This window comes from Palaemon carinicauda, chromosome 13 (assembly GCF_036898095.1).
Source record: "Palaemon carinicauda isolate YSFRI2023 chromosome 13, ASM3689809v2, whole genome shotgun sequence".
NCBI lineage: Eukaryota > Metazoa > Arthropoda > Malacostraca > Decapoda > Palaemonidae > Palaemon > Palaemon carinicauda.
The window spans coordinates 127,991,586-128,011,150 of record NC_090737.1 but is presented as its reverse complement, the minus strand read 5'-3'; the positions used below and the strand labels follow the sequence as shown (position 1 = coordinate 128,011,150).

Here is a 19,565-nt window from a genome sequence, read left to right as displayed (position 1 = left end):
TTGAAGACTTGCCTGAGATCATATTTTCCTTGTCCAAAAAATTCTTAATCTTGAAGGATGTGCACCAGCTGCCTACTCATCCCCAGTTCCTGATTCTACAATTACTTCAATTTTTTTTTCTTTTTTTTTTTTTTCAAATTTTAACTCTTGAATTTATCCACCCATCTACTACTTGCTACATATGACTTTACCTAATACCTCATTTTGTTGTAAAAATTTCCATAAATGTATAAGGGCTTTCATAACATGTATAAATCAACAGACATCCTTCTCTTCGAAATGACTTCTGCCCATATTATCATGGCAACCTCGGTCTATGCAAAAGCTTTGTCATGTACCATCACAACGAATTTTGCAGTGGAAGGGATATGGTCAATATTTCACTATCTCAATCCTCCACCCACACACCAAAAACTGACACTTAAATCATAAAGCATCAGGCTGTTAGATCTGAATCTATAAATGGTATATTTTTTCCTCCAAGAACCTCTTGTTTTCATTCACCTCTCAGTAGATGGCAGATAAGTGGGTCTGTAGTAATGCTGGGAGGTTGGTGGCACGAGAGAAATTTCCTTATATTCATTTAGAAGTCTGATATCAAGAGGGCACTTGCAATTGATAGGATTTTTTTCAAAAGTAAGATTCGTTGTACCAGTGAATGCTTAGAAATCAGCAAACAAGGTTACCCTTTCAATGAAACTCAATAAGATCCCTTATTTCTATGCATAAATGAAAAAAAATGTTTCTTAGCCTTGACAGAATACACACAAAAGCAATAGTATTCATAGTTACATAACAAGTACAGAAAAGCTTTCCTAATTATACAATAGCAAAAGAAGAATGGTGCCTTAACATGGGGCTTAAAAATTTGCTTAGATAAGTCTCCTCAATCCATTATCTTTTGCTGTATAAAAGTGAATGGTTTCCTTATATTTGCTCTTTATAACAATGAATACTAATGCTTTTACTCTTCAATCAAGGCCCAGTCAAGTACTGGTATCAAATAACAATGTTGCTTGAACCATTCCCTTAAAATAGAGCCACGTTGTGGAGACTGATACTAATATGAGCATTACATTTTTTAGCCTTTGTATAAGAGTAACTATGAAGTGCTCTCCAGTGTTTGCTGTTATATAAATGTAAATTCCTGGAATACCCAAACACTGAATTTTAATCAAATTTATTATTCTTACAATCACCTGATGTTTATATTGCTTTTACTTAGAGCTGTGTTGATGCGTACCTTAATATAAAAATTTCCCATTACTTCTTTCAAAATGCCTGATCATTTGGAAACCATCAAGTGGTTGCTGGCTACTACCGGTAATTAGTCAATGATACAACGTACTACCACCAACTGTTCAATTCTCAAAGTTTTAAACAAAGTCATTATTCTCTTGACATCACTGTTCAGTAGAGGGGGGTGGCATGTATATGGACATCAGGCAAGTATAAAAATAAATTTGATTATCAAAATTATATCTATTTTTACAAAACTCTTCTGATGTTCATATTGCTGATTCCCACACTCTGATGGAGGCGAGATAGTCAAGGAAAGAGATAAGACAGTAATAATCTAGTTTAATGAATTCATCAACCACCCAAGACTAGTTTTAAAGGTTACCAATCCTGAGTGGACTACTTTAAACTTGTAATTACTATTGAAATTACGAAAGTTGAAATATAAGAGAAACCGCTGTTGTAATCTGAATTGGTTGTTCATAACAAAAGTAATCAACTATCAGCTGACATAACTTAAAAAGAGGGAACGTGAGTAAACAACATTCCAACATACTGTATACACAAAAACAACACAATACACCAGGTGGATGTTTACATTACTGTACACAAAACCGAGAAAAATTTTAATTGTATTGCAATTTATCAGTTAAAATTGAATTAATGGAATTCAATCTAAATCACTGGATGATTTTAAAGACCTCTAATTCAGACATCAGTCGACGAGAAACTAAAGAGTAGGAGGTAATATGTTGTACCATCGACTAGTTAGTGGCATTCAAATTATTTATTTTACCCAAAATAAACTACGTACCTTTAGTAACTTATTTAGATTCCAAAAAATAATCTTAAAGACTAAGCTTCATCATTGCCTTTTATTAATTGATTTAAAGATGTTACTATACTCAACGCAGCTAAAAATATTGAGAGGGGACGGCACTTGGTTTAAAACAGATTCTCCCACTGGTGGCATGTTTCCACACATCACCGGCCTCCTCTCCGAGGTATATTAAAAAAATCTCTCTCTCTTTTTGCCTTTTCTTCCAAGAAGTACCTGTTCATGTACCATCAGAATCCTTACTGAATGGATCACTAGAAGCCCTAGCCACCACTTGGGAGTTAGCATAGGGTTTGAAACAGGCCAGGTTAGGCCTAAAATATTACCATGAATCTGAAGTTTAATGGCCTTCTAAGCTTCCATTAAAGAAGCTAATGATGTTAAAATCTTAATATGCTCATGACTATCAAAATTAACTTGTTAGGCTATAGCAAAGTTACAGGTTAGTGTGTTATTTTGGTCATTGTTCCCTCTATAAACAAGTACCCTAGCATTCTTCAACTTTCCCCTGAACTATACACTACTCAAAAGATTCTATAAATAAAAAATACGACCCCACCATAAGAGACAGAGAACGTGGCTCATAATGCCAAAAAATATTTTTATGCACACACTGTAACGATTGCTAACAAATCCGAAAGACATTTCAAGAAACACTAAAATGAGTAAAAAGCAGATAAAAAACTTGATATCTGCAGTGGAGGAGTACAAGTTATTGTCTTCACATGATGACTTTCGATTGTAGAAGCGATCCGACATGTGCCGCAAGTTATTATCGTTATACTCTGGTCTCATTGCTTTACTAGAGGCATTAGTATATTGGAAGGAAAGAAAACAGAAAAATATCTTACTTTTAAGGAGTAACATAAACATTCCAAGTTTCCAGAGACGAAAGAAAGCAATATGAACATTATGTGAGTATAGAAATAAGAAACTTTAGTACCAGAATTCTGCTTTATTTTCATTTATCTTGAGAGCATTTTTGTTGTAACCATCAACTCTTGATTACAATCCTGACAATCTCAGTGCTTTACATTGTATAAGATTCATGTCAAATATCAGGTACATAATTAGAATATACAGATGTCATCATTATTTAGTCAATAGAGATGTAAACAAACTGAATAGATGATAATCTAAAAAATCAGATGAGCAAGAAAACTTTCCAGACACTGTTAAATACCAAAGTTCCAACTTAATTCTGTACTATACACTTAACAGTATTTAATTGTGTCAGTACTGTACTTATAAAATTATAGCTCCTACACATTTTTCCAATAAATTACAAAAATAACCTTGAAAAAAAAATCTAAAACTAAAAGGATCTTTCCCAATATTAGAAAGTCAAATGTTTGCTAATTACCAAAATGTACTTACCTCACAATAGTAGCCTAAAACATTTTGCTCAGTATATTTCACAGTAACGATACCTTCTCCATAGAGTTCATCTGCATGGCACCAAAGATATAATAGTCAGGAGAAATAAAAAATCCCGTAAGTACAATAATCATAATTATGCTTATCTATTCATTTCTAAACAAATCTACTTATGTATAATAATTGGATTCTTGTCATAAAAGGTAAAAAAAATTTGATGTAGCAAAAATATTTCGAAATTACTTTTTAATACAAAACTCTTAATCATGTTACCTTATTTCCATGCAAGAAATCCCAGTCCCATTCACCTATTAGATAATAAATAAATGTGTATATCAACATTCTCAACCCTCCTTATTCCAATGTGCATCATGAGTGAAATGAGCAAGGGGAGGAAAGCCATGTAATTAAATCATGATGGATGGATTTGGACCAAAAACATCTTTGTCACAAAAATACTATTAATGTCCACTAATCCAGTGCTACATTTATATATTGATAGCATTTAATCTTTATGAGGGAATAAGAAACACCCATCCAAATAGGCACCCAGATATTGGGTAATGAGAAACAATTAAAAAAAGCACTCGGAGAGTGCAGACCTCCACCATAGCAGCTTATTTCTCAAAACCAGCTTGCCCTTCCCAGAATCAATTTAGACTGTAGATGTATTTGAAGTCTGTGTGACATCCATGTGCAAACTAAGGGTTAAGGTTAGGGTTAATTCAGTCAATCTTGACCTTGACCAGTGAATAACTTCCACATCTCAACATAAAAATTCATCCCTGAAAGTTTCACATATCTAAAATTGTGGCCAGAAAGTTGTTCACTAACAAATAGACAAACAGGGACAAAAACATAACTTACTCCCAACTTGGTTGGCGGAGGTAAATATCAATACTGTACAGTAAGATCAGACGTTAAGCCTCAGTAACCAAGGCTACACAAGAAGAAACTTGAAATTTAGCTAATGCAGGGGGCAAGAAGTAAAAGTAATTCTATGTACTTGCCATACTTCATTGTAGTACTTGAAAAGACTATGAATAGGAGGAAGGAACAAGTCCATATAAACCGTCTCATTCAGTATACATATACCATGTCCTGCTGCTATAACCAAAACTCCCTCCTCCCCCCAAAAAAGAAAAAAAAGACTCGCAACCTGTAACTAGAACCCTGAAAAAGGGGAATGGTTACCTCCATGTTCTAACTCAAAGAATGGCCTCAAGATTCAAGTTATACACAGGAAAGAAATAGAAAAGGATCACCATATGAGGCTACTGTATATCTATAAATATAACAAAACAACCTCCAATGCACAAAATAGTTGTACAGTATATTCTTGGACACGCATTGAATTTTGATGGCTGGTATTGAGAAAGAATCAAGGTTATGAAAGTCAAATTGCACTAACTCATATTTCTCCAGTAAGGGAAGCAAAGCATGGCCATCCAGTCCATTCCATACATTTAACATCGAATCAATTGCCAAAGCAGTCACATTACGATGAGGAGAGCAATACACATGGAGCCTACAATGATGCAAAAGTATCAATGACAAGGTTTACCCACAACTGCCAAATCACCTTAAAAACATCTGAGTGACCATTATGAAATGAGGATCTCAATCCTTCTAATCAGAGTGTCAGCAACCGGCTTTTTAGACCTTCGAATTAGCCTTACGATAATGGAAACCAGAGTGCTTCTCTTTCCCTCCCCAATAAAACCTGCATACCTAGACAGCACAGTAACTTAGAATAGGTGCCGCACTGATTCTTGAGGTGGGTAGTAACAGTCAAACACTTAAAACATAATATAGAACTGCAATCTTCAAAAATGCAGCAATTGCTCAGAGGACAAGGGGGACAGCTTGAACTATTTCACCAATAACCACACAAGCCTGTACTTGACTGTCCAGGATATAGATACTCAAACCCTGGCTCAACATCTCCATAGACGTAAAGACCTCTGGCTCAGGAGGAATTTAGGAACCTAACCTTCAAAGACTGTCTTTCTCATGCCACTACAGGATATCCTAAATCACCTAATCTATCACAGACCCATAGTAAAAACTATTTTAAAATGATAAATTTGAAACTAATTTATATTTTTCCTAACGATACAAACCTTGAGGTGTTTATAGGGATTATACTTTCAGCAAAGTTGGAAGACTAGCCATCAGACTTTTAGCGAGGTGCAACTACCCTACCACTAGTTAGCAGGTGGGTAGAAGGGGTAACTAGCTAGCTCACACACACAAACCTGTGTCGTCTTATCACTTTTTATTGAAGGTAGGACTTATTGGGGGGACAGGTGATGACGGACCAATTTGTATAAATAGATTAAGGTTTGTATTGTTAGGATAGATAGAAATTACTTTCAAATTTGCTATTTGTTCCGACACTAAAAACAAACCATTTCGCTATTTATAGGGATGATTTACCCATTAGGAGGGTGGAAGTCCAAACCAACTAGTTGGTATTTAACAAGGGATTTTCCTGTACATAACAGGGAAAAACCCTGACACCTTGTTAAATTCGTGCAAAGCATGGTTGGTGGCCAGAGCAATCTGTGTGATTATGTGATACTAGCAGTGTAACCAGTCTAGATAAGAATTCTCATAAACGAAGGAATTTTTTAATCAACCATAGATGTAACAAGTATATCTCTATACCAGGTTACACAAGGAAAATAAGTTTGACCAGCAGACCACGGAGGCCAGCTTTGCAGAGTACCGTAGGGGCTGTTCCCCCACAGGGGGAACATGAAAGGAAGAAAGAGCCAGTCATTCCTTATCATTTATCCCAGACTTAATCACGCTGGTTAAACTATGCCCTCCACCATCTGCTACTTGTCCATCAAGGAGCCTGAAGTATTTAAACCATTTATTGTGTAGCCACCACAGGGCCATGGGAGAATGTCTCCATGTTCCTGTGGGTCACATCTTGCAGGAAGTGGGCGGTGGTCGTTTGACACTTCTACACACCCGCTGTCAGGGCTAGCATCACAGAGCAGTTTCTTAAATGCTAGGGACGTACTCCTGCCCCTAACGTTATGAGTTCTAGGTCTCCTCTATTGAGGAGAAGGATCAGGATTCAATGCCCGGTCCACGAACTTGTGAATCCAAGGCGAGAACGTGTTCTTGGCGATCCTTCTCGACCTTCAGTGAGCTGACTAAGAGAGCTGACACTCGGGGGTGAACTCCTGTAGTTCTCTCAAGTTACCACATCAAGTTCCTCCCTGGAATAGTACCTATTGATCTGGATCATTGGTCACACTAAGAAGGACTCCCAATCTGAAGGGTCCGAATCTAGGATCCGAGCTGCCAGGAACGGAGTCGAGTATTATCTGGCCCATTGCCATGAATGAGACGTTGAAGGTGGACCATGGGATTCGCCGACTCTCTTGGCCAAAGCCAACATGAGCCGGAGACCTGTCATCGAGATCAGGTGAAGATCTGCTGCTTGGCGTCCTGGGCCGCAGGGGACACCCTTCAGGGACCAAAGGACGGGAACCATGTTCCGTGGAGGAGGTCTCAATTCAAACTGAGGGCAGGTGGGCTTGAAACTCCATATGAAGAGAGACGATGCCGTGAAGAGGAAAAGTTAACCACTTTCAGTCTAAAGGTGAGGCTCAAGGACGAGTGGTGGCCTTTCATTGCCGACACAGAGAGAAAATTTTCCTCCCGAAGGTAAACGAGGATCTCTGCTATTACCGGAATAGTAGCATCAAGGGGAGATATCCCTTCCACAACATCAACCACAGAAGACAGTCCACTTGGCCTGGTAGACTGACGCCGAAGGTCTATGCAGGTATCCAGACATGCTCTTTGCAACTCTTTTACTGGCCTTTGACTTTTCTTATGTTTTACTTATTTATATTTATATATATATATATATATATATATATATATATATATATATATATATATATATATATATATATATAACATTGAGTGTAGTTGGAAAAGTGTATGGTAGAATACTGATTAATAGGATTAAGGATAAAACAGAGAATGCAATCTTGGAAGTACAGGGTGGTTTTAGAAGAGGTAGGGGTTGTATGAATCAGATTTTTACAGTTAGGCAGATATGCGAGAAATATTTAGCAAAAGGTAAGGAGGTGTATGTTGCGTTTATGGATCTGGAGAAAGCATATGATAGAGTTGATAGGGAAGCAATGTGGAATGTGATGAGGTTATATGGAGTTGGTGGAAGGTTGTTGCAAGCAGTGAAAAGTTTCTACACAGGTAGTAAAGCATGTGTTAGAATAGGAAATGAGGTGAGCGATTGGTTTCCGGTGAGAGTGGGGCTGAGACAGGGATGTGTGATGTCGCCGTGGTTGTTTGACTTGTATGTTGATGGAGTGGTGAGAGAGGTGAATGCTAGAGTGCTTGGACGAGGATTAAAACTGGTAGGCGAGAATGATCATGAATGGGAGGTAAATCAGTTGTTGTTTGCGGATGATACTGTACTGGTAGCAGACACAGAAGAGAAGCTTGACCGACTAGTGACAGAATTTGGAAGGGTGTGTGAGAGAAGGAAGTTGAGAGTTAATGTGGGTAAGAGTAAGGTTATGAGATGTACGAGAAGGGAAGGTGGTGCAAGGTTGAATGTCATGTTGAATGGAGAGTTACTTGAGGAGGTGGATCAGTTTAAGTACTTGGGGTCTGTTGTTGCAGCAAATGGTGGAGTGGAAGCAGATGTACGTCAGAGAGTGAATGAAGGTTGCAAAGTGTTGGGGGCAGTTAAGGGAGTAGTAAAAAATAGAGGATTGGGCATGAATGTAAAGAGAGTTCTATATGAGAAAGTGATTGTACCAACTGTGATGTATGGATCGGAGTTGTGGGGAATGAAAGTGATGGAGAGACAGAAATTGAATGTGTTTGAGATGAAGTGTCTGAGGAGTATGGCTGGTGTATCTCGAGTAGATAGGGTTAGGAACGAAGTGGTGAGGGTGAGAACGGGTGTAAGAAATGAGTTAGCGGCTAGAGTGGATATGAATGTGTTGAGGTGGTTTGGCCATGTTGAGAGAATGGAAAATGGCTGTCTGCTAAAGAAGGTGATGAATGCAAGAGTTGATGGGAGAAGTACAAGAGGAAGGCCAAGGTTTGGGTGGATGGATGGTGTGAAGAAAGCTCTGGGTGATAGGAGGATAGATGTGAGAGAGGCAAGAGAGCGTGCTAGAAATAGGAATGAATGGCGAGCGATTGTGACGCAGTTCCGGTAGGCCCTGCTGCTTCCTCCGGTGCCTTAGATGACCGCGGAGGTAGCAGCAGTAGGGGACTCAGCAGTATGAAGCTTCATCTGTGGTGGAAATGTGGGAGGTTGGGCTGTGGCACCCTAGCAGTACCAGCTGAACTCGGCTGAGTCCCTGGTTAGGCTGGAGGAACGTAGAGAGTAGAGGTCCCCTTTTTGTTTTGTTTCTTGTTGTTGTCGGCTACCCCCCAAAATTGGGGGAAGTGCCTTTGGTATATGTATGTATGTATATATATATATATATATTCAAAGATGTGTAATACTTATATATATATATACATATAAGTAAGTAAAACATAAGAAAAGTCAAAGGCCATTAAAAGAGTGGAGCAGAGAGAGAGATGACCGTCTACTCTCACTGAGCCAAAAGTAAAAAGTGGCGAGACACAGGTGTGTGAGCAGGGTAGCCGGCTATCCCGGTTAGCCCCGCGCTAACTGGCTGTAGGGTAGTTACACATCGCTAAAGTATAATCCCTATAAATAGTGAAAAGGTTTGTATTTAGTGTCGGAACAAAGGTAAATTGTGAGAGTGGCATGGAGGTGTTTACAATACAATAAAAAGTCTCACAAAAAAAATAGTAATATGGAGCATCAACATTCCTATCACGGGTTGATTAACTGGGATTTCTCGCATGGAAATAAGGCAATACAGTACATGATTGACAGGGTTTTACAGAACAAATATATCATTCATCCTATATATATACTGTACAGTATATTTCTACATTGTGCAATTTCTAAATGGTAGGAAGAAATATCCCAAGAATACTACACGTGGGAAAGTAACCTTGAGGCTGTGTCCAATAACAATGTTATCTAGAATTTCTAGTTTCAATATACAATACTATCAGCATACTATTAAAAATTTTCTTTTAATTAGGAACAGTAATAACTTGGAAGAGTGAAAATAATAAAAATCCCAACAGGGAATAACTGGCTTAAATGTGAATCTGGACTCGGGTAAAAAGGTAATTTTTATATCTTCCAAACTAGCATTTTAGAGTTAGTAAGTGAAAATTAAAAAAACTACAATACAATATTGTTGCCCCCCTACATACCGTCCCAAACAAGTAAACAACGGTAACCAATATGTACCTCATTTTCTATCTACCTAGTGAGGAGAAAAGACAGTTTCTAGACAGTGTCGATATGTTAAGATGAAGATTATTCAGCTGACTAATCTGTTAATTAGTGGTATACTTATTTGTTATTGTTATTTTCTTTATCATTGGATGAGTTTATTGATTTGACTTGGAAAAATATCAGATAAATCATCCAATGATTCTTCACCCGCGACAAAAGTGTATAGTCTAACCAAAGGGTATTGGCAGAAAATTGGGGAACTTAAAAAAAGCCCTTTACTTGCTTGAAATGCATAGACAAGGACTGCAATAGAGATGATAGTTGTGACGCATGTTTAGGATGGTCATTGGATTACATGAGTAAGTTTGCTGAATATTAACGATGATTACCCTTATATAGAAATAGAAGAGGGGCTTGGAAAGGTTGGGAAATTTGCCCAACTAGCAATAGTGAAGATAAGAGCTCATTCAGGCTTTGCTTTTCTAGCAACAAACCCTCTACTATTATAACTCTCACTTATTCTCCAACTAAAACCTCTTGAGTTTCAAGCCAGTGAGGTTTTTAAGAGGCTACATAGAGTTATGAAAGCTCGGCTGTATCAGCTCAAGACGTTTAAGAGCTTAGGTCCAAGAGCCATTATTAAGTGTCAAAACCCCTTCATAGTGATGTTCAGATCCTGTCTATGTTCAATAGCGGTAAACTAACCTGTCTCTTCCAATAACATCTCAACCCCTTTTCCTGGCAGCCTAGAGGCCTACTCATAGATAAGAAAGTTGATGAACAGAACCTGGACCCAGGGATAAGCTTACTTGCTTGCTTTGTTATTCTTCTCTGCTGTCCTACACATTCAGTTATGCCAAGACAGTGACTAAAAGTGAAAGGCAGTGCAGACCTCTTTCTAAGATTAGATGCTATAAAGATATCCATGGAAGAGCTAATAGTGCTGTATGTAAGACACTTCTCACAGATGCTAGGCTATATAATAACTGTTAGCTTGGAGAGCCTATTTTTAGCATTTATCAGTGTGAACACAGTAGTATTGTTCTAAAAAAAAAGATGTTTCTTCATAGTTGTTTTTTTAACCAAATATTCAGAATTTATCCGGATAAAAATATAAGAATTCATCAAGGGCGAGTTTTTTTAATGTAACAACAAAATCACTCATTAAGTCTTCATTTGCTTTTAGTGTTTGAAATCTGGACTACCTTCTAAAGTAGGATACATGTCTCAATTTTATCGCTTTGAATTGTATATTTCAGTCTCAATTAAGTACCTTGAAAAGCAAAACTAAACCCAACTATAGTCCATTTCTTTAAGCGAGTCATATTTGCACCGACTCGCAGCGGTGCCCTTTTAGCTCGGAAAAGTTTCCTGATCGCTGATTGGTTGGACAAGATAATTCTAACCGATCAGCGACCAGGAAACTTTCCCAAGCTAAAAGGGCACCGTTGCGAGTCGGTGCAAATATGAATCGCTAAAAGAAATGGACTATAGTGTAGCCACGTTCTATTGCGAAATCTAGAAGAATTATTAAATGGTGAATAATATGAGGGATACAATTCAACTTTTTAAAAAATCAAAGCCCTTATCTGGCAGTCTCATATTAATGTACTTCCATTATTGTCCCTTTGCACAAATCATACTGTAATTCATCATAATCCAAATGACCATATTCAAAGTTACCTCAAGTTACAAGCCTTCTCTAAGGAAGCACTTTAAGGCTGGAAAATTAAGTATTGCTTGTGAGATTGCATGGATGTTATTTGCAGCCCTTCTCTTATAAAACATTCTTTGGGCCCGGCTCCTCCAAATATATGATGGTTGCTCTATCCTTATACATGAATGCACTGCTTCAAGATTTATGCTATTGACATTATTAATTCTCTGGAATATATGTCTCAGAGCATCACTGGCAGCTCTGGAGAGAGAGTAATTCAGTTCTCTCTCATGCTACTATGTAGATGGCCTAGTTTTAGATGGAATCTGCCAATTTATTTTTAATTTTCATCTTACCACTTGGTTTCACAAGTGCAAAATCTCCTTTTCTTTCTATCTTTACAGAATCTTAGTTTTACTATGCCATTCTTCATATAATTTTCCTACCGATCATTTGAAAACTTCAAGTCTGACTCTGTGATAATTTTATTCACTAATATGCCATCAAAACAGATAGTTATTGATATAACCATGGAATAGTTGTACAGTAATACTATATGAAGTTGCCAAACTCTTTAAACAATGTGGCAATCATTCTATTATACACTTAAAGGTTTAAAGGCCACTCATGAATGGTAGAAGCAAGGGACAGTGACATTGCCCTATCAAGCAGGACAATGCCCTAGAGACTGACCATATATACATATGATCAGCACCCAAGCTAGGATCAAGGAGGGCCAGGCAATGGCTGCTGATAACTCACAAGATAGACCTATAGGCTCCCCCACACTCCCCTTCCTTAGCACACAAGGATGGTGAGGTTGCAGCGACCAAAGAAACTAACGAGTTTGAGCGGGACTCAAACCTCAGTCTGGCATCCACCAGTCAGGGATGTTACCACATCAGCCACCACAACCCTTGACTGTTTATAAGCACCAGGACTACTATACTGCTGTTAAAATCAATGTCCAATGCCATCTTTTATTTCTGATTGCCATTGTTGGCAATTCATTCCATCTTTACTACATCCAGATCTATTGCTATTTCTTAACTTTCTTCACATATTGACATTCTATGCTAGGGAATCTTGCTACCCAAGTTGAAGGCCTTATTGACTGGCTGCCAGGGAATGCAGTACTGAATGTGCAACTATGAATAAAAACACCCACCCATAAAAGATTTGCAAAAGATTGAACTTGCACAATTAGAGAATCCATTTTCAAGGTTTGGTTTTTAAAATTAGCTCCTCAAGAATTAAAAGTATAATTAAAATTAAAATCCATAAAATCCAAGATTACCAACAAAATTCTCGTCAGCAACGCTTGAAAACTACCTGCTAATGAGAAAGCCGGGAAAACAATTGTTCCAACTGGAAAAGCACATTCTATATAAGTGTCAGTGGGGTGATCCTGTGCAGGGCATTTAACGGCATTCCGCTATAATACCTGCAATTTTCATTAACTGAATACACTGTGAATATTAAAGCGATTTCTAAGTACCGTAATTATACTGTGTACTGTGCAGTGTACCAGAGGGACAAAATTCCTATTGCCCTATTAATATTATTATTACTATTATTATTATTATCATTATTACTTGCTAAGCTACAACCCTTGTTGGAAAAGCAGGAGGCTAACAAGCCCAAGGGCTCCAACAGGGAATATAGCCCTGTGAGGAAAGGAAATAAGGAAAAACTACAAGAGAAGTTCAAGAATAATAACATTAAAATAAATCTTCCACATATAAACTATAAAAACTTGAAAATTACAAGAGAATAAAATCTTCAAAATAGCAAGGAGGAGGAGAAACAAGATAGAATAGTGTGCCCGGGTGTACCCTCAAGCTAGAGATCTCTAACCCAAGACAGTGGAAGACCGTGGTACAGAGGTTATGGGGCACTACCCAAGACCAGAGAACAATGGTTTGATTTTGGAGTGTCCTCCTTGAAGAGCTGCTTACCATTGCTAAAGAGTAATTTCCACCCTTACCAAGAGGAAAGTGGCCACTGAATAATTACAGTGCAGTAGTTAACCTCTTGAGAGAATAAGAATTGTTTGATAATTTCAGTGTTGTCAAGTGTATGAGGAAAGAGGAGAATGTGTAAAGAATAGGCCAGACTATTCTGTGTATGTATCAGCAAAGATGAACGAACCGTAACCAGAGAGAGGGATCCAATGTAGTACTGTCTAGCAAGTCAAAGGACCTAATAACTCTCTAGCGGTAGTATCTCAACTGGTTGCTGGTGCCTTGGCCAACCTACTTGAGCTTGTCTTAACCCAACTCTCTTTATCATGAGCTGATAGTGCTAAACTAATATAAACTGCAGCACCACTATCCTCTAAATAGAGGGGAAGGGAGAAACTGTTGATAAATGTTTGGCTTGAACACTGACCATAATGTATAGTAGTTATATTACAGTATCCTTTACCAAAATCTTTCGATAGATTTATATTTACTATATATACAAAGGTTAATTAGATATGGTCCAATCGAGAGAAGGATAATTTAAAATACAGTCACGAGTGGATGAAACTCATATTTCCTAAAAGAAAACTATTTATTCCCTCGTGTCTTAATTAGCCTTTTGAAAAATATCCGACACCCTATAAGCTATCCCATAGCATCACTAATACAATAAGCACTTTTATAATTCAATCTACCTTTTCCAGATTCACATTTTGTTTAATTTTTCAAATAAGATAAAGTATAATGTATTTAATCTATAAAGATGTATTGATAAAAGTCATGAAGTGTGGATCAGGGAATCACCTGGAATGTATCTCTTTACATAATAAGTCAATGGGAAGTTATTACTAATAAAGAGCTTTTCCAAATAGGAAGTCTTAATGAATCATTCCAGTTGCATTGTAGTACCTATTGTACATGATCATATGCCAATCAGTTTCAAAAGCCCCAAAAATTATCTATTCACAAAGATCCTCATTAATTAGGTTACTCTATAAAACAATATCTATAGTTAAAAATAAAATACTAAGCATAATATGATAAATAACAAATTGAGATTGAATATAGCATTATAAAAAAGTATTTATATTTTGGTTACAGCAATTCTATAAAGTAATAAAATCAAAATGAGCTTACCTAATCTCTGATGTTCTTCTTCAAGCCACATGGGATCCAATTCCTCCTCTTGGTATTTCATATCTTTCCAGTCCACTTCTTTTGAATTCTGAGCATCGTACCTCGATGGTCTGCTACCTGGTAGAATTCAATGATATCACTTGAAATGGGATTATCTCTCCAAGGCAGAAAACAGAATAGCAGTGACAATTTTCTAATGCTGTATATTAATATTTCTTTATATAGGGTGTACTTCCTGGAAGTTGATAATTACTGAGTCCGCTATGAATTATCAACTTCGAGGAGTTACACAACAGACATACTGTACTTGTGTTTGTAGCTCATATTCCCTTCAATGTTGCAGCTGATGGTGCAAGACTGGTTTTCTTTGTCATTATACGAATTCAAGAACATAATACTCTTCATTCAACTAGTTAAATGAGAAGTCCACTGACCCTCCTCTCCATCCAGACTGACACAACGCAAATGTTTTCGTGGAGTGTATTTCCTGAAGGTTGGTAGTTTCTATTTCAGATTGAAAAATTACCAACTTTAAGGAATTACACCACTAGCTTATTCTTTTATTAAGTCAGCAAGACATTGAACCCTCTTCTTTATACAGTTGCACAAGGTGAAACTATTCCGGAAGGATGTGATTCAATGATGAGGAAAAAAGCGAGTGATTACAGTACAAAGAGCCTGTTAAAACTGAAAGGCAATAACTGCTTGCTAATTATGTACATTAATGTTACCTTGTAGATCATGTACTTCCTGGAGGTTGATAATTTTTGGTTATGCTTTACAAATTATCAATTTCAAGGAGTTACATAACAAGTAATCTTACAATGCATGAATGCCTTTTCTTGATTATGTGGAACCAAGAACATCATAATCTCAATTCAAATGGTTGAACATAAGAGCCATCAACTTTTCTAATCAGTCATTCAACTGCTAGCAACCCAACGTTTTCCTGTTGTATTTCCTGAAGGTTGTCGAGCAGTTTTTACATATTTAATTGTCAATTTTCAAGAATTACAATACAATATTGATATAGGTGTTGTTAGAAGCAGTCACAAACCATCCTTCTCTATATACGACAATCTCTGATCAAGTAATTTTGGGCTTGAGTTGCAACAGTAATCATCAGTGTTCATAAGGTCTGTCACTACTCTTTGCAGCAGAAATATACACTGATATGGATAATCTGAAGAGATGTGGCATGTGAATATAGAATGCTACGAATCGTGACGTGGGTGCCCACGAGGGGTGTACGGGGATATTAAGTCCACTGATCTGAAAACTGACTGAGACTTAAAGACTGGAATCGTCTCAACACGTCATGGCATAGATTAGTCAGTCAGTTGGAAAAGCAGCGAAGTAGCCAGAGTAACACTCATTGTAAGGTCCGTGAAATCATGATGAACAGGCACATGATGATATGTACTAGGCAAAAGTTTATGAGGAAATGACGTATTACGATTATTATCCTTTTTTTCATATTTTCCTTTCCATCATGTCTAAATCTTCATCAATGAAATTTTTCTATTTCTTTATCCCTCATACGTCCTTTCCTCCTCCTCCTGCTTCTACACTAGGAACTTTTCTAAAAACCGGCTTTTCACTCATTTCTATAGAGCATTCAAAACACTTCAACCATTAAAATCTCAATTAGTTTTCCAGTTGTTTCACAAATTTCTTTGTAACTTCACTTGTAATGTAACCTTCTCCCACTCCATATTGCCATTCTTTGATCACAACCTATTCAACAAAAAAAAAAAAAAAAAATAATTTAGGGCAAATTCTTTGGATAATGATCAACCACTCACTATATTTTTTTCTATCACCCAATAGGTGACTTGTCTCTTAATGTTCTTCTTAAAAACCTTCTTTGATTTGACACTTCTATTGAACAAGAGAATTTCTCTTCCAGATTACCTTGAAAGACTTGTAAGCGTATACTGTATGTAAAGTCAATGTCTATTTCACCACATGAAAGCTTTGGGATGTGTTAAGTGCTGTACCAAAAGAACAAGACATATAATAGAAAAATAGCTTAATGACTTTCTTATGAATAAAATTTACTTCCATGAGATGTTCCTTCACAGAAGCCCTTCTATCTAATTTGATATTTTTTCAATGGTAATTTGGGCAAGTAACATTACATTTACTATTCTAGAGTACATCACTAATAACTCCTGATCAGCAGGAATAGCAGTTTTCTTCTTTAGTAGTTTCAATGAACAGTCATAGATTTCCACTTCTTTGATCAAATTGAAAAATCTTGCAAAAAAATTTCCACCTGTTGCTTTTCCAAACTGTAATGGTACCATTTCCCTTCAGAGGCCAATTCAATATTTGAAGAAAATTATTCAGATTCAATTTACCAAAGGTTCTGCTGTTTCCCTAAAGGTGAACTACTACTGTACTTTAGTGGCTGGTTTCATTAGGTAATTTGAGGATAGATTAACAGAATTTGTTTTTTTCAACTTCAATAAAGATTTTCAGCCAATATAAATAGAGCTTTCCATCTCCAATAATAATCTACAAGTGGTTGGAGTCTGAGCCGGGGGATTTATACTGGAACTGATTCCAGTAACCAAAAAAGTAACACTTTAAAAAAACTTCCAATTTCAATATTACACTTTCTGTAAAACACAACACACAGAAACATTATCATTTATTTAATCTCTATCATTATTTATATAATTATTATTATAAATAGTAATAACAGTAACAACAATAACATACAATAACTTTTGATGATAACTCAACAATGAGAGAGAGAGAGAGAGAGAGAGAGAGAGAGAGAGAGAGAGAGAGAGAGAGAGAGAGAGAGAGAGAATTAATACTATACTGTAATAATAATGATAACTCAACAATGAGAGAGAGAGAGAGAGAGAGAGAGAGAGAGAGAGAGAGAGAGAGAGAGAGAGAGAGAGAGAGAGAGAGAGAATTAATAATACTATACTATAACAACAATGATAACTCAACAATGTGTATCAATAATTATCATTACAAATGGTACCCGACAGGATATTTGTGGAGTACCTTTCTAACAGTTCACGCGGATGAGGCAGATAATGGACAGACACCTACTATGGAAGATGACACGCATGGTGCTGGATGTGAGTTTACTAAGTCTGAATCATTTCTTGTAGTAAGAATCGAGTAAGATTGGCAAAGTGCTTTATTACTCCTCAGATATGTTGTCTTATAGCAGCTAATGTGATTGGTAGCCATATTGTAAACATTGGTGAGCCTCTCTGTACTATTATACTCTAGTTCCTTTTTAACTTCTGTGGAACATGAAGCTTGAAGCAACTTTCTATCAAAGGCTTCTTGGTTCTGTAGTTTTTACGCCACAGTCTTCTTCCTGGTTTGCCATCATTTGCTACTTGGTCTTCACTTGCCTTTTTTATTTCATCTTCACTAAACCATCATTACTCAGTTCCAAGTTCATAACTTGTGGAGATAATCTTTATTTTCATCACATAATTCACTCAATTTAAATTTCTTTGAGAGAACTTGATATGCGGAGATGTGTCTATAAAATCTCATGCTTCCCTTTAAGGACTTACCTGTATATTTTACACATTCCACAGGACTCATCAGGTCTTTCACAAGTTACGGCAATGGTCACTTCCAATTTTGTCTTTTCGTGTTCAAATCTACTACCTTGAATTCTAAAGCTTGGATTGAATTGGATTGAGTTATGAAATTTAGCCCAGATGCCAGGCATTTGTACTGGTGAGGTCATTGGCCAGTGGTCATGTTTGTGCAGTAAACCCATTTGAGGTCAACCTGAAAAGTCTTCATGATAAACTACAATTTGTTGCTATGGCTCCAAAAGGTCTTCAAAAGCCAGTTCTCCAGCATAGGAGCCAAATGACTACAATGATATTTCCACTGATGTCTACCTGCAGTTGATTAACAATATACAAAAAAAAATTGTAAGTCTGATGATGATAATGTCAATTGCAAAAAAGAAGTGTAAGCAAATTGCAAAACTATTTGTTTAACGGCTCTTTCAAAATGAAAGCTTAACTTCATTTCCATTGACACCATGTCACAACTTCTTGAAAACACCTTCACGCAACCCTAATTGCTTGTGATATAATCTTAAGATAGGTAAGGACTGATGCTATGTTACCTGAAAAAACTATAAACGTATTTTAGAAAAAAAATTGTTACCCGTATTGAATTAGGATGAAAGTCATCTAAATTCTTCAATGTCCAAACACTTTGGGAATCTTGGAAGATATTTTATTGGCCAAGCAATGATGTTCAATATCAGTAGTAAAATTTTTCAGTACCCACTCTTCAAGACTATAGTAACAGCATAAACACGCCCAAAGTGGTCATCTCAATACTGTAGTCTACAAAACATGCTTATAAATTTTTAATGAAACTAGAGGGGCACTCAGTAGAGCGCAGACCTCCGCCGCGGCAGCTTATTTCTCGACCTTTTGCTCAGCCTTGACCTTAACATGTATCAATTAGCGTGGATTTTCACAAACTCAAATATGAACCAAGTTTGAAGTCTGTGACAATGATGTCCCAACTTATGGCTGATTACGTGAGTTGGACATTTTGCTTGACCGTGACCTTGACCTTCCAAAATTTAATCATTTCCAGCTTTCTACATAACACTTAATCCTTGCAAGTTTCATCAAGCTATTATTAAAATTGTGGCCAGGAAGATGTTCACAAACCAAAACACACACACATAAACAGGGGCAAAACATAACCTCCTTCCAACTTCATTGGCAGAGGTAATTATTTAACCAACGCTTAAAACACACGGGAGGAAATAGGAAAACTCAACCTCTGAGTTTATATACAGTAAAGTACATTAAATAAAATTATAATTCATGTAAAAAAAAAAAAGTTACAGCCTAAAACATTTTTTCTTTTGCAAATTTTAACTTTAATGGCTACAATACAAACTTAAAGTTTCATTGAATTTCATGTCATCAGCTCTAAGATAAGTTCTTTTTCTTCTTTAGGTTATCAGTTTCATAAAAACAATATGACAAA

The 19,565-nt window shown here is 36.7% G+C and overlaps 1 protein-coding gene across 3 annotated transcripts in view; it reads right to left on the bottom strand.

The window, feature by feature from the left end:
* The window catches only part of LOC137652422 (uncharacterized), a 94,721-nt gene that overhangs the window by 24,189 nt on the left and 50,967 nt on the right, over nt 1-19,565 (bottom strand). For all 3 annotated transcript variants that reach the window (XM_068385823.1, XM_068385824.1, XM_068385825.1), the window contains exons 3-4: nt 14,550-14,666; nt 3,455-3,525 (exon numbers count right to left, since the gene is read on the bottom strand). In XM_068385823.1, the coding sequence (XP_068241924.1) occupies nt 3,455-3,525; nt 14,550-14,666 (188 nt within the window). The remainder of the gene's footprint in view (nt 1-3,454; nt 3,526-14,549; nt 14,667-19,565) is intronic.